The following is a 14831-nucleotide window of genomic DNA, read 5'->3' as shown; positions in this document are numbered from 1 at the left end:
CCTTTACAACCCACACTTCCAATCTCATCTCATTGATTGGAATACCTGACTCGAAATAGCTTCTGGAGAAGGCAGTACCCCAGAGGTTCACTTTTTTTTGAACCTAGACTGACTGTTTAAATGGTGTACTCAGTATTGATTAGTACAATTGTTTGTGTGCTATAGTTTAACCAGATTGTGTTTGTCTATAATTGCAACTTAGATGAAGATCAAATCACATTGAAAACAGTTAATTACAAAGGGTTTCAAACTTTTACAACTATATGTTTGTTCCTATAAATTTTACAGCTCTTGTTTCTCCTTCCCTCTCCTTCTCAATGTGGTGTATACTTCTTGTTATCTTATAGCGTGCTTATAAAACTGACCTTCTGTTACTAAAGGCCATCAGTTCAGAGTTTCATTTTTCTCCAGGCTTTTTAGTTAGTTTAGTATGCAAAATAATTGCGTATAGATGCTACAATCCATTAGTTTCATTTTATGTTTAGTTTGGATTTTTGTTTTAAAGGGTACTTTCCAGCAGATGTGGATCTCTAAGCAAGAATATGAAGAAGGAGGGAAGCAATGTGTTGAAAGAAAGTGTCCTTAAATATTTTTTTAGCAATTAAGTTCATACATTACCTATGCCTTGTTTGTTCTCTCAAGTAGGATTCTCAGGAACCTCCTGTATATTTTTTTCATGATCATTGTATAGTGGCTAGATATTAGTGTATATTTTAAGAATTTTTTTAAACTGTTGAAATAATAGGTCAACCAAGTTCCCAAAACAAAAATGCAAAATTTTAAACTTTAAATTTAGTACTGTTTTTGATACAAATCATGCTTTCTTCAAGTAATAACAATATTTCAATATTTTTGTAATCCAATTAGATCTTGTGCCTTTTATCGAATCTGTTGTTTACATTATCACCTGCAGGCTAAACCAGCAAGAAGTGGAATGAACTAACCATAGTCTTTATCTGTTTTATGAACAAACTTTAATGTATAATTTATATGCAATATTAGAACAGGTAATAAACTGTCCTTACACTTATTTTCATATTTACATTGTAAACTTAATTATGTTGCAGAAGCTTGAGAGATTTTCTCCTGTAGTACTGGTTGTTTCTTCTTTACACGGTTCTTTTTCCGTAGGTACTTCTCAATCTGACGCCTAGCACAAATAAAACAAGATTAGTTTGTGATTTTCCTCAGTTTTTCTTTTGTTGGAGTATGGTGTACTAGTTATTGGCCACGTAGAAACATTAGTGAATTACTTAAGCATAGGCCATCATCTCCTGACTTTGAGCAATTTGCTGCCAATATCACTAGATGCTACACAAGCAAATATATATATATGTGTGTGTGTGTTTTAAAAATCACAGCAAGTATCAGTTACTGTTGAGAGGATTAAGATTTTGAAGAGTTCAATTTTTACCAATCCAGGGCAAGTGCAGGGAAGACTAGTAGAATTTTACTTGCAGAAAACTAACACTTTGTCTCCAACTTTTCACTTGAATTTTACTCAACTTACACTTGAGAGCTTTACTCATTTTACTATGAGGATTATTTTCTAACCAAGTTTAGAGAAAAATCAATTTATAGCTACAGCAGGAGTAAAATCTACAACCAAATTTGCTCTAGTTTCCACACATTAGCATCCATTTAGTGTACAGAATTCTTAAATTTACAACGTGAAAGCCCAGTGTCTATGCTAGTCTTAAAAAAGCTGAACAGAAAATAATGATCAAAAATACAAAAACTTTTTTCAACGAAAAGCTAATGGTAGTCAAATTGATTTACCTAACAAAAATGTCCACATATGCTGGAGTGTAGAATCGTTTCCTTCTGTATATTTTGTTTAGGTACCAAGGAATAGGCCATTCCTTAAATTTATACCTAGAATAAAATATAAAATTAGTAAAAAGTTACAGCAATGGAAAATCATTACAATACCATGTTTTTTTATACTTACATACTAATGCACTTGTACCAGGATTTGAAAGATTTTATGTGTAAAGCACTTGGAAATAAATATTACTTTAGCTTTTACTGAACACTAATGATTTTCCTGTTGTGGCAGTATTTCATTAATCTTGGGTAATAGACTATTGAGACAAGAGAAACAAAATGTGAAATTCAAATTGGGGCCAAATAATGCAGAATTGTTAACATATCTGACCAATAGGTTTGTCCAAAGATGGTTTTTCTCCAAGCACCAGGATAGCTCCTCTGTTGCCCAGTCTGCAACAACCTCAGTGCCTTTTCACGTTCGTGAACAATGGTGTCAATTCTAGTCATAGATCTTTCTACCTAAAATATTAAAAGATATTGCATGGAAATCAGAAAATACCTCCAATGCAAACTATGGTTAAAACATTAATAGTAGCTCATCTTGAGAAATCATGATAAATAAAAATAGAACTAAAGTAAATTCCATTACATCGTTAAAGAAAACTACATCAAGAATTGGAATTCTTGCCTTACTTTTTTTAAGCGCTCTGGACTTGGCATTTGTAATCTTTGTCGTTTTGCTTCTTGTTCTATTGTCAAAAGCATGTTCTTTTCTTTGAGAAGGACATACCTGTATCAAGAATATAATTAGTTAGTGTTAGTCTGACCTACAAAAAAGTGAAAGCTCAAATTCAAGGAAATTGAAATCTATTCATTTCAGCACAGCGCAATATAATGAAAATTACAGAATGAGATTTTTCAAAAAGAAATAACCATAAAAAATGTACCAGAGCTTATGTAAATCCTCATTGCTTTTTAATCTTAGCTGTTTTGCTGTCCAGGGTGCACCTACAAAGCAATTTTTAAAACATTCAAATATTACAGTTCCGAAAACTATTTAGAAACAAGACCAGGCCTATAGCCCAGATAATTGGTTTCGAAAATAATTAAATACACTTAATAGTAATTGAGCTTCCCTATCTTGCATTGCAAATCCTGGCTATTATGGGTGATGGGGTTGGCAGTGGTTTACTGTTAGAGCACACTAGTGTTCAGTTCAACACTCACAACATGCTGGAGGAACTCAGCAGGTCGGGCAGCATCTGTGGAAAAGATCGGTCAACGCTTCGGGCCGGAACCCTTCGTCAGGACTGTAGGGGGAAGGGGCAGAGGCCCTATAAAGAAGGTGGGGGGAGGGTGGGAAGGAGAAGGCTGGTAGGTTCCAGGTGAAAAACCAGTAAGGGGAAAGATAAAGGGGTGGGGGACAGGAAGCAGGGAGGTGATAGACAGGAAAGGGGAAACGAAGAGGGAGGTGGTAGGCAGCTGGGGGTGGGGGCAGAGTGACATAGGGATGGAGGAAGGGAGGGGGAGGGAATTACCAGAAGTTGGAGAATTCTATGTTCATACCAAGGGGCTGGAGACTACCTAGATGGTATATGAGGTGTTGCTCCTCCAACCTGAGTTTAGTCTTATCGTGGCAGCAGAGGAGGCCATGTATGGACATATCTGAATGGGAGTGGGAAACAGAGTTGAAGTGGGTGGCTACTGCGAGATCCTGTCTGTTTTGGCGGACGGAGCAGAAGTGCTCGATGAAGCGGTCCCCCAGTCTGCGTCGGGTTTCACCGATGTAGAGGAGGCCGCACCGGGAGCACCAGATGCAATAGATGACCCCAACAGACTCACAAGTGAAGTGTTGCCTCACTTGGAAGTGCTGTTTGGGGCCCTGAACGGTGGCAAGAGAGGAGGTGTAGGGACAGGTGTAGCACTTGCGCTTACAGGGATAAGTGCCAGGTGGGAGATCCGTGGGGAGGGACGTGTGGACCAGGCAGTTGTGGAGGGATGGATCCCTGCAGAAGGTGGAGAGGGAAAGATGTGCTTAGTGGTGGGGTCATGTTGAAGGTGGCAGAAGTTGCGGAGGATAATGTGTTGGATCCGGAGGCTAGTGGGGTGGTAGGTGAGGACAAGGGGAACTCTGTCCCTGTTGTGGTGGCGGGAGGATGGGGTGAGAGCCGAAGTGCGAGAAATGGAGGAGATGCGGGTGAGGGCATCATTGATGGCAGCAGAAGGGAAACCACGATCCTTGAAGAAAGAGGACATTTGAGATGTCCTGGAACGGAAAACCTCATCCTCGGAGCAGATGTGGCAGAGACGGAGGAACTGGGAATAGGGAATGGCATTTTTGCATGTGGCGGGGTGGGAAGAGGTATAGTTGAGGTAGTTATGAGAGTCAGTGGGCTTGTAGAAGATGTCAGTGGACAGTCTATCTTCAGAGATGGAGACCGAGAGATCGAGAAAGGGGAGAGAAGTGTCCGAGATAGACCAAGTGAATTTGAGGGTTGGGTGGAAGTTAGAAGTAAAGTCGAAGAAATTGACAAGCTCAGCATGGGTGCAGGAAGCAACACCAATGTAGTCGTCAATGCACTGAAGGAAAAGTTGGGGAGCAGTACCAGAATAGGTTTGGAGCACAGACTGTTCCACATAACCAACGAAGAGGTAGGCATAGCTAGGGCCCATGCGAGTTCCCATAGCTACACCCTTGGTCTGAAGAAAGTGGGAAGAGCCAAAAGAGAAGTTATTGAGTGTGAGAACCAGTTCCGCCACCCGGAGGAGGGTAGTGGTGGTGGGGAACTGGTGAGGTCTATTATCCAGAAAGTAGCGGAGGGCTTTGAGGCCTTCTTCATGGGGAATGGAGGTGTATAGGGATTGGACATCCATAGTGAAAATGAAGCGGTTGGGACCGGGGAACTGGAAGTTATTGAAGAGGTGGAGGGCATGGGATGTATCCCGGATGTAGGTGGGGAGAGACTGGGTGACAAAATGAGTCCAGGTAGGCAGATACAAGTTCAGTGGGACAGGAGCAGGCAGAAACTATGGGTCTGCCGGGACAGTCAGGCTTGTGGATCTTGGGGAGGAGGTAAAACCGAGCAGTACAGGGTGTGGGAATTATGAGTTAGAGCCTATTGGAAAAGTAGGCCATAAACTTTCCAATACACCTTGAAACTCCTGTGATTGATCGTATCAATTAAGTAGATACTATTAGACTGTACACGAGTTTTTCACTCCTGACAAATTGCAGCGATTGTAGGAAAACCTACAATTTCCACAATCCATCAACACAACTAGAAGCATACAGTATTACACAGCTTTAGGAAAAGGTAAACTGCACTGCATCCTCAATGTCTTGCAGCATTTTCTTTTACATTATGATTACTAGCCTCTTCAGCCAAGACAATGCACAAGTTGTTCAGCCTTATATGAAAGGAGTGGAAGGGGAAGGTGTGGATAGAGTGGGTCAAACAAAATTGAAATCACTGCATCCCTCACCTCCATGCTCCTTTTTCTACTACTGTAAAGTGCCTACCGTGGAAACAAAATCTTTAAACAGTGACTCATTTCCAAGTTATCAGCATGGAAAAGACATTGCATTTGAGCTCTGTCGGCATAGTGCTACTTCCAGCATATTTTTGCCTAATTTCACAATATTTTTGAGTACAACTCAATGGACATTGGTGCTAAACACAGTACACTTAGAGGAGCAGGAATTGAGTTCTAATTTCTACACAACTGTACATTCTTTCAAACAAATTTCACGTCACACGCCGGTGATGATAAACCTGATTCTGAAGTGCACTGTGCTGTTATTTTCAAATTAAAAATTTACAAGAAAACTACACACTTGAATTAAACATCACACCTCTGCAGGTGTGTTCAAATGCATGACTTTAGTATTTTATAAGACACTCACCGGACTTTACAGTTGGTTCTCCCCAGTTGCCCGGATCATCAAAGAATTCTTCTAGTCCTTTACAGGAATTAGTAGTATGCAAAACTCTACTCTGTTGAGTCAACCTAGTCTGATTTTCTGAACCCAGCCCAATTTTCTGAAGCTCTGTTAAGTTTGACCTTTAATAATAGAAAACATTTAAATAAGTTAAAGTGACTTACATTTTGCAAAAAAAGTTTAATACTATAGTAGTATTGCTAGTGTTCTCATTTGTTCTTTCATTTAAATACATAATTTAAATTACTCAATTAAACAGTAGTTTGTCTTTTTTTCATACCTCTTTAACTATTTCCATGAAACTCTGTTAGGCTAATTGGGGCAGCCTCTTAATTGGGCCAAAATGTCCTGTCCTGATGTGTCCCAATTAACTGGAATCCACTGTATTTTAATTTGAACAATGCCTTGAATGACATCTTCATTTTCCCTTTTGTTCTGCAAGTCAGCAGTGGTAACCCTAACTGAGTATTTGCATTTTCCCAACTCTTTTGCCCAGTAATCACAACTGTAGTCCTTGTGGCATCTGTTAGGTCAGTGACGACATGTCATGCATGATGATCTGAATATACTTTAACAAAAAGGAATTTATTCTCTTACAATTTGGAATAGAATGAAGCTAATCCACCAACCATAAGGAACTGGCTAATTATTACTAAGAATCAGTTAGAAATTATAAGTGGATTCTGGTTAATTGAGACACATCGCGACCAGTGCATTTTGGCACAAGTAGCTGCCCAACTAGCTGAAGTTTCATGGAAATAAAAAAAAACAAACTACCATTTAACTGAGTAACATTATGTATTTAAATGAAATACAGAACAAATTAGAACACTACTAATGCCACTGCAGGCTTTCCATCACATCCAAAGGTGACAGGAAACCTGAGCAGGAGCTTTTAAAGTGGAAAAGCCATTGCACTGGAGAAGTTCCACTCTCTTGATTTTGGAAGTCCAGGTCAAGTGGTATGAGTAAACGTTACATCTGGGGTCTTCTTCCCCAGTTGCAGTAGATGACCATAAGTTCTTTGGTGCCTCATTACTTCGCTTTCCACATAGCTTGGCAGAACTACCTTCCTAGCTGTTGGATCTAACTGTAAACCTTATCTGTCCATACCACCAGAGCTGACTTAGTATGCTAAAACATGCATGCCCCTCTCTTGCCAGCTATGGTATGAGATCCACTGGCTACCCTCACCGGGTTTAGCCCGCCTTCTGAAGCAGCGTACCGGGGTGTAGCTGCTGTCACATGCAAACAGCTACTTGAAACCACAGGTGAGAGCTGAGTATCCAGTGGGGAACAAAGGTGACATTAATATGAATGCCGATATCTTAAAATTCTTCATTATTGAAGTAGTGAAATCATGTCATTTTCACTCCCAGCCGTTTCTGGCACTTTCAAGTCTGAACACTTGAAATTGCAGAGAGCAAAACAGTTCTAAATTGTCGTACTGCTTATCTCTCAGTAATGAACAGTGACAAAAATCACTACTGCTTTATGAACACAAACACCTACAACTGAAGCTATTTAAAAACAGTTCACTCTAAGCACAGTGTAGTATTTAATGTCCACACAAGTGCAAGCAACTGATATCAATTGGAAACTGTTCGGCAACAGTCTCCTGTCCCAATTAAGCGGCATAGTGTCCCAAATAAATGAAGGGAATGCTGGCTATTTCCTCAGTTAGTTTTTGTTCTTTAAAAGTTGTCCTAAATAAGCGGCTGCCCCAAATAACTGAAGGTCCAATTAACCAGAATCCACTGTATATCTTAATTAAATATTTGGAATTACCAATTAACCATTTCTTTTCAATACAATTCTCCTGAAATTGGTGCTAATGAATTTTAAGTACAGATTAAGTACAGCACAACTCATGTTCATACCTTTTGCACTAATTTCTTGGATATATTTATGATCTCCCTGTAAAATTGGCCACACACTCAGTGACTTTTATCTCCTGTGAAAGTTTCCACTATGTACACTTATTTTGAGGTTTTTAAGAGGCTTTAACCAAAAAAAAGGTTCTTCGGGGCACAAGGTCACAAGACAGATTTTAAAATCATAAATTACGTATTTTCGTTAACTGAGGAAATAGTTGTACCTAACTGAAATTCATTTGAAAAATTACTTAGAATAGTTACATAGTGGTGGACTGAACATCACTAATAATCCCTATGTTTTGCTTCAATCAAACTCCACCGGGTCATCACTTTTAAATATGTAAAGGAAGTATTTTTAAAATAATTAAAAGTACAATAGAAAAAGCTGTATGGGTGCATGAGCTTAATATAGATTGTGTCTGATGAACTCATTGTGTAACTTTTGGGGTTGCACGGAGTGTAGGGAAGGACAGGCAAAAGGAAGAACTCTTCAAAATGGGTGCAGTTTGGGCCAAAACAGCAAAACAAGTTAAATACATAAAACTGATATATACAGGAGGCAGCAGTTTAGAAGTCAATCACCCCAGCCTCTGGATACGACCGCAGGTGTTTCACAAGACCCAAGTCTAATTGTCTTCAGTTACTTAAATGCCCTTCCTTCTATAAGATTAGAAATCAGAATAGAGACAAAAGTTTCCACTTGCTGGAATCTAGAGCACAAACAAGATGCTGGAGGAACTCAGCAGGCTGTGTGGGTGGAAGTGAGAATGCTTGCTGATGATTACATAATGTTCTGCAGCATTTTCAACATCATACCAAATGAACCAGCCCATGGAACCTACTCCCACTGACATGTAGCCTCCTCCCTGTTAATACATGGCCTTATGTAAGCTTGCAGAACAGCGCCTCATCCTGTCTGAGCACATTGCAGTTATCTGAACTCATTATTCTTGTAAATCTCTGGACCCTCTCCGATGTCAGCATATACTTTCTGAAATAAGGGACCTAGAGCTGCTCACAATACTCCAAATGTGGTCTAATTCCTTATAAAGTATCAGCATTACATCATTGCTTTTATACTCTAGTCCTCTTGAAATGAATACTAGCATTGCAATTGCTTTCCTTACTGCTGACTCAACCTGCAAGTTAACCTTTAGGGAGTCCTGCACTGGGATTCCCAAATCTATTCCCTGTTTAGAAAACAGTCTACACCTTTATTCCTAATTTCAAAGTGCTTGACCATATAATTCCCCGCTCTGTATTCCACCTGCTAGTTCTTTGTTATCAATTGCATCATCCAGTTCATTAACAAAGTAACAGACCCAACACTGACCCCATGGAACACCACTAGTCACTACCAGCAATGAAAAGGCCCCACTTATTCCCAATCTTTGCCTCTGCCGATTTTCTGGTCACTTCAGTACCTTTACTGCAATACCATGGGTTCTTATCTTGTTTAGCAGCCTCACGTGTGGCATCTTGTCAAATCCAGATAAACAGCATCAACTGACTCGCTTTTATCTATCCTATCTGTTATTTCCTCAAATAATTCTAACAGATTTGTCAGGCAAGATTTCCCTTTTAGAAAACCATGATGACTTGACCTATTTTATCATGTCCCTCTAAGCATCCCAAAACCTTGTCCTTAATAATAGACTCCAACATCTTTCCAACCACTGAAGTCAGGCAAACTGGCCTATAATTTCTTTTCTTTGGCCTCCTTCCCTTCTTAAAAAGTGGAGTGACATTTGCGATTTTCCAGTCCTCAGAAATAATTTCAGGATGTATTATTTCTTGAAAGATCATTACTAATGCCTCCACAAATTCTTCAGCTACATCTTTCAGAACCCTGGGGTGTAGTTTACCTGGTCCAGGTAACTTATCTACCTTCAGATTTTTTAGCTTCCCAAGCACCTTCTCTTTAATAATAGCAACAACACTCACTTCTACCCCCTCACACTCCTGCATTTCTGATATTCAGCCAGTGTCTTCTATCTGGTCCAATGATTCTTGAATTATACATTATGATAGATCACTGCCTCCTAAGGGTTCTTTTACCTTGAGTTCCCTAATCAAGTCTAGTTCATTACACAACAACGAAAGCAGAATTGCCTTTTCCCTAGTGGGCTTGACCACAAGCTGCTATATAAAGCATTCTTGTAGGCATTCTGCAAATTCCTTCTCTTTGGATCCAGCACCAACCTGATTTTCCTAATCTACCTGTATATTGAAACCCCCCATGACCATCGTACACCCTTTTTACATGCCCTTTCTATCTCCCATTGTAATTTGTATCCCACATCCTAGCTTCTGTTCAGAGGCAGTATATAACTCCCATAAGTCTTTTTACCCTTGCATTTTCTTAATTCTACCCATAAAAATCTACATCTGCTAATCCTATGTCACTTCTAAGTATTTGATTTTATTTTTTTTTACCAAAGCAACTCCACTCCCTCTGCCCACCTGCCTGTCCTCTTGATACTATGTATATCCTTGGATGCTAAGCTCCCAGCTGTGATCTTCTCTCAATTCAGTAATGCCTATAATGTCAAACCTGCCAATATCTAATTGTAAACAACAGGAATTCTGCAGATGCTGGAAATTCAAGCAACATACATCAAAGTTGCTGGTGAACGCAGCAGGCCAAGCAGCATCTGTAGGAAGAGGTGCAGTCGACGTTTCAGGCCGAGACCCTTCGTCTGGACTAACTGAAGGAAGAGTGAGTAAGGGATTTGAAAGTTGGAGGGGGAGGGGGAGATCCAAAATGATAGGAGAAGACAGGAGGGGGAGGGATAGAGCCGAGAGCTGGACAGGTGATAGGCAAAAGGGGATACGAGAGGATCATGGGACAGGAGGTCCGGGAAGAAAGAGGGGGGGGGGGGAGGTGACCCACAGGATGGGCAAGAGGTATATTCAGAGGGACAGAGGGAGAAAAAGGAGAGTGAGAGAAAGAATGTGTGCATAAAAATGAGTAACAGATGGGGTACGAGGGGGAGGTGGGGCCTTAGCGGAAGTTAGAGAAGTCGATGTTCATGCCATCAGGTTGGAGGCTACCCAGATGGAATATAAGGTGTTGTTCCTCCAACCTGAGTGTGGCTTCATCCTTACAGTAGAGAGGCCGTGGATAGACATATCAGAATGGGAATGGGATGTGGAATTAAAATGTGTGGCCACTGGGAGATCCTGCTTTCTCTGGCGGACAGAGCATAGATGTTCAGCAAAACGGTCTCCCAGTCTGCGTCGGGTCTCGTCAATATATAAAAGGCCACATCGGAAGCACCGGACGTAGTATATCACCCCAGTCGACTCACAGGTGAAGTGATGCCTCACCTGGAAGGACTGTTTGGGGCCCTGAATGGTGGTAGGGGAGGAAGTGTAAGGGCATGTGTAGCACTTGTTCCGCTTACACAGATAAGTGCCAGGAGGGAGATCAGTGGGGAGGGATGGGGGGGACGAATGGACAAGGGAGTTGTGTAGGGAGCGATCCCTGCGGAATGCAGAGAGAGGGGGGGAGGGAAAGATGTGCTTAGTGGTGGGATCCCGTTGGAGGTGGCGGAAGTTACGGAGAATAATAATATGTTGGACCCGGAGGCTGGTGGGGTGGTAGGTGAGGACCAGGGGAACCCTATTCCTAGTGGGGTGGTGGGAGGATGGAGTGAGAGCAGATGTACGTGAAATGGGGGAGATGCGTTTAAGAGCAGAGTTGATAGTGGAGGAAGGGAAGCCCCTTTCTTTAAAAAAGGAAGACATCTCCCTCGTCCTAGAATGAAAAGCCTCATCCTGAGAGCAGATGCGGCGGAGACGGAGGAATTGCGAGAAGGGGGTGGCGTTTTTGCAAGAGACAGGGTGAGAAGAGGAATAGTCCAGATAGCTGTGAGAGTCAGTAGGCTTATAGTAGACATCAGTGGATAAGCTGTCTCCAGAGACAGAGACAGAAAGATCTAGAAAGGGGAGGGAGGTGTCGGAAATGGACCAGGTAAACTTGAGGGCAGGGTGAAAGTTGGAGGCAAAGTTAATAAAGTCAACGAGTTCTGCATGCGTGCAGGAAGCAGCGCCAATGCAGTCGTCGATGTAGCGAAGGAAAAGTGGGGGACAGATACCAGAATAGGTTGCTGCTTCCTGCACGCATGCAGAACTCGTTGACTTTATTAACATTTGCCTCCAACTTTCACCCTGCCCTCAAGTTTACCTGGTCCATTTCCGACACCTCCCTCCCCTTTCTAGATCTTTCTGTCTCTGTCTCTGGAGACAGCTTATCCACTGATGTCTACTATAAGCCTACTGACTCTCACAGCTATCTGGACTACTCCTCTTCTCACCCTGTCTCTTGCAAAAATGCCATCCCCTTCTCGCAATTCCTCCGTCTCCGCCGCATCTGCTCTCAGGATGAGGCTTTTCATTCTAGGACGAGGGAGATGTCTTCCTTTTTTAAAGAAAGGGGCTTCCCTTCCTCCACTATCAACTCTGCTCTTAAACGCATCTCCCCTATTTCACGTACATCTGCTCTCACTCCATCCTCCCACCACCCCACTAGGAATAGGGTTCCCCTGGTCCTCACCTACCACCCCACCAGCCTCCGGGTCCAACATATTATTATTCTCCGTAACTTCCGCCACCTCCAACGGGATCCCACCACTAAGCACATCTTTCCCTCCCCCACTCTCTCTGCAGTCCGCAGGGATCGCTCCCTACACAACTCCCTTGTCCATTCGTCCCCCCCATCCCTCCCCACTGATCTCCCTCCTGGCACTTATCCGTGTAAGCGGAACAAGTGCTACACATGCCCTTACACTTCCTCCCTTACCACCATTCAGGGCCCCAAACAGTCCTTCCAGGTGAGGCATCACTTCACCTGTGAGTCGACTGGGATGATATACTGCGTCCGGTGCTCCCGATGTGGCCTTTTATATATTGGTGAGACCCGACGCAGACGGGGAGACCGCTTTGCTGAACATCTATGCTCTGTCCGCCAGAGAAAGCAGGATCTCCCAGTGGCCACACATTTTAATTCCACATCCCATTCCCATTCTGACATGTCTATCCACGGCCTCCTCTACTGTAAAGATGAAGCCACACTCAGGTTGGTGGAACAACACCTTATATTCCGTCTGGGTAGCCTCCAACCTGATGGCATGAACATCGACTTCTCTAACTTCCGCTAAGGCCCCACCTCCCCCTCGTACCCCATCTGTTACTCATTTTTATGCACACATTCTTTCTCTCACTCTCCTTTTTCTCCCTCTGTCCCTCTGAATATACCTCTTGCCCAACCTGTGGGTCACCTCCCCCCCCTTGTCTTTCTTCCCGGACCTCCTGTCCCATGATCCTCTCGTATCCCCTTTTGCCTATCACCTGTCCAGCTCTCGGCTCTATCCCTCCCCCTCCTGTCTTCTCCTATCATTTTGGATCTCCCCCTCCCCCTCCAACTTTCAAATCCCTTACTCACTCTTCCTTCAGTTAGTCCTGACGAAGGGTCTCGGCCTGAAACGTCGACTGCGCCTCTTCCTACAGATGCTGCTTGGCCTGCTGCGTTCACCAGCAACTTTGATGTATGTTGCAATATCTAATTGTACTACAAGATCATCTACCTTACCACATATACTCTACAAATTCAAATATAACCCCTTCACCAGCCTTTTCAATTTGTCGCCAGATTGCCTTAAATTAAACTCTAATCCTTTTCTAAACTTTTAGTCTTATTCCTAATCTGGAGGCAAACAGTTTGTTTTGTCTGTTGTTTGTGTTGCAGATCATCAGTTTGTGATATTTTACCTCTCCATTAGCATATCTTGTGTTGCTAATTGTAACACATTACATTTTGTCACCAATTTCCCTTCAATAAATCAACCTCAGAGTCTCCCTGGCTCCCAACCTATCATATCTGTCCAGGGATTGAAAAGCGAAAAAACTGCAGTGTTGGAAATCTGAAGCAAAAAGACAACGCACAAAGCAGCAGGCAACGTCCTCCAACAGAAACAGAGCTAACAACTCACATTTTTGACTTAAAACCTGCAAGACATGCCAGGCAATCTCAAGATGCCCTGAAGCCTCTGAAATCACCTATCTGGCTTACCCCATTGAGCCTTATCAATTTTTAATCAATACACCTTAGGAAGCATAACGGCAACTGCTCTGCATGTGACCACAAAAAAAAACTGCAAAATTGTGGACACAGTGCAACACATCAAGGACATCTAGAGTTCCCTTTATGGACTCTGACTATACTTCACACTGCCTCAGTAAAGCACCCAGCATAATTAAAAACATTCCCATTCTCCCCTCTCCCATCAGACAGAATTTACAAAACCCTGAATGCATATACCAGCAGGCTCAAGAACAGCTTCTACCGTGCTGTAATAAAACTATTGGATGGTTCCCTTGTAGCATAAGATGGACTTTTGACCCCACAATCTACCTCGTTATGATCTTGTACTTTATTGTTTACCTGCACTGCATTTTCTCGTAGCTGTTACATTTTACATGATTTGTTACTGTTTTATCTTGTTCTACCTCAATGCACCGTGTAACGTTTTTGATCTGTACGAACAGAATGCAAGACAAGCTACTCACGACATCTGGCTACATATGACAATAATAAAGCAATACCCTACACCCCTTTCCCTTTCTTTCTTTCCGTCTCTCTCTCTCTCACACACACACTCACTCACTCACTCAACTTTCAAGCAGACAAACTTGAAGAGTACACTTAATTCCCCAAACGCGTCACGGAGTGGCTGGAATCTCGCTCTAATCCCTGCAACGTCCCACTGGTCAAATCTCCCAGCCAAAATATAACAATGTTATTCCCATTCTCTTCTTTCTAGCCCATTATGCAAGCAAATATCGTTCAGCACTATGATATCCAATCGTTACTTCATTCAGCCGAACTAAAACAGCCATTGCTGTCAACCTGTGAAAAGTTTGTGTATAGCCTACACCTCTCCAGTTACTTCACTATAGGACTTGGGAGATGTTCCTCTACAACAGAATTTGTGTTGACCTCAAGCCCTGCCGCGGCGGGAAGCCGAGTTACTCACGGTGTGGAGCGGGCGACCACCGCCATGCGGTTACCGAAGCTCAACCTGACCATCCCCACCATCCGGTTACACCAGTTCGCCACACGCGCCGCCATGTTGCATCATCCCACAAGGCACCGCGACGCCGCTACCCGGGCAACCAGCCGCTGATTGGCTCTCCTTAACCCCGGTCTGTTTTGAGGATCGCAAATGCAGATATGTATCAAA

At 42.5% G+C, this 14831-nt stretch overlaps 2 protein-coding genes across 2 annotated transcripts in view; one reads left to right on the top strand and one right to left on the bottom strand.

The window, feature by feature from the left end:
• Nucleotides 1-642, top strand: part of actl6a (actin-like 6A) — a 28959-nt gene extending 28317 nt beyond the window's left edge. Inside the window, exon 14 of the mRNA XM_063045761.1 lies at nucleotides 506-642. Coding sequence (XP_062901831.1) covers nucleotides 506-586 — 81 coding nt within the window. The 3' untranslated portion in view covers nucleotides 587-642. The remainder of the gene's footprint in view (nucleotides 1-505) is intronic.
• mrpl47 (mitochondrial ribosomal protein L47) lies at nucleotides 505-14766 on the bottom strand. Its single transcript, XM_063045762.1, has 7 exons — nucleotides 14625-14766; nucleotides 5675-5832; nucleotides 2718-2778; nucleotides 2464-2560; nucleotides 2159-2289; nucleotides 1780-1875; nucleotides 505-1150 (listed from the first exon to the last, which is right to left on the bottom strand). The coding sequence occupies exons 1-7, from the start codon at nucleotides 14717-14719 to the stop codon at nucleotides 1057-1059; spliced, it is 732 nt and encodes a 243-aa protein (XP_062901832.1). The 5' UTR covers nucleotides 14720-14766; the 3' UTR covers nucleotides 505-1056.
• Between the last annotated feature and the right edge of the window lie 65 nt (nucleotides 14767-14831).

The sequence above is a fragment of the Mobula hypostoma genome, chromosome 4, assembly GCF_963921235.1.
Source record: "Mobula hypostoma chromosome 4, sMobHyp1.1, whole genome shotgun sequence".
In the NCBI taxonomy this organism is placed as follows: Eukaryota; Metazoa; Chordata; class Chondrichthyes; order Myliobatiformes; family Myliobatidae; genus Mobula; species Mobula hypostoma.
The sequence above is the reverse complement of the archived record's forward strand: the minus strand, read 5'-3'. Positions and strand labels throughout refer to the sequence as shown.

Bases quoted from the DNA above. Each gene is read 5' to 3' on its own strand.
- mrpl47 (XM_063045762.1), bottom strand. From the start codon at position 14,719: ATGGCGGCGCGTGTGGCGAACTGGTGTAACCGGATGGTGGGGATGGTC. The intron at 5,833-14,624 runs GTGAGTAACTCG...CTATTATTAAAG, and splicing joins GTGGTCGCCCGCTCCACACC to GTCAAACTTAACAGAGCTTC. The intron at 1,876-2,158 runs GTCAGATATGTT...ATTTTATTCTAG, and splicing joins ATCTTTGGACAAACCTATTG to GTATAAATTTAAGGAATGGC.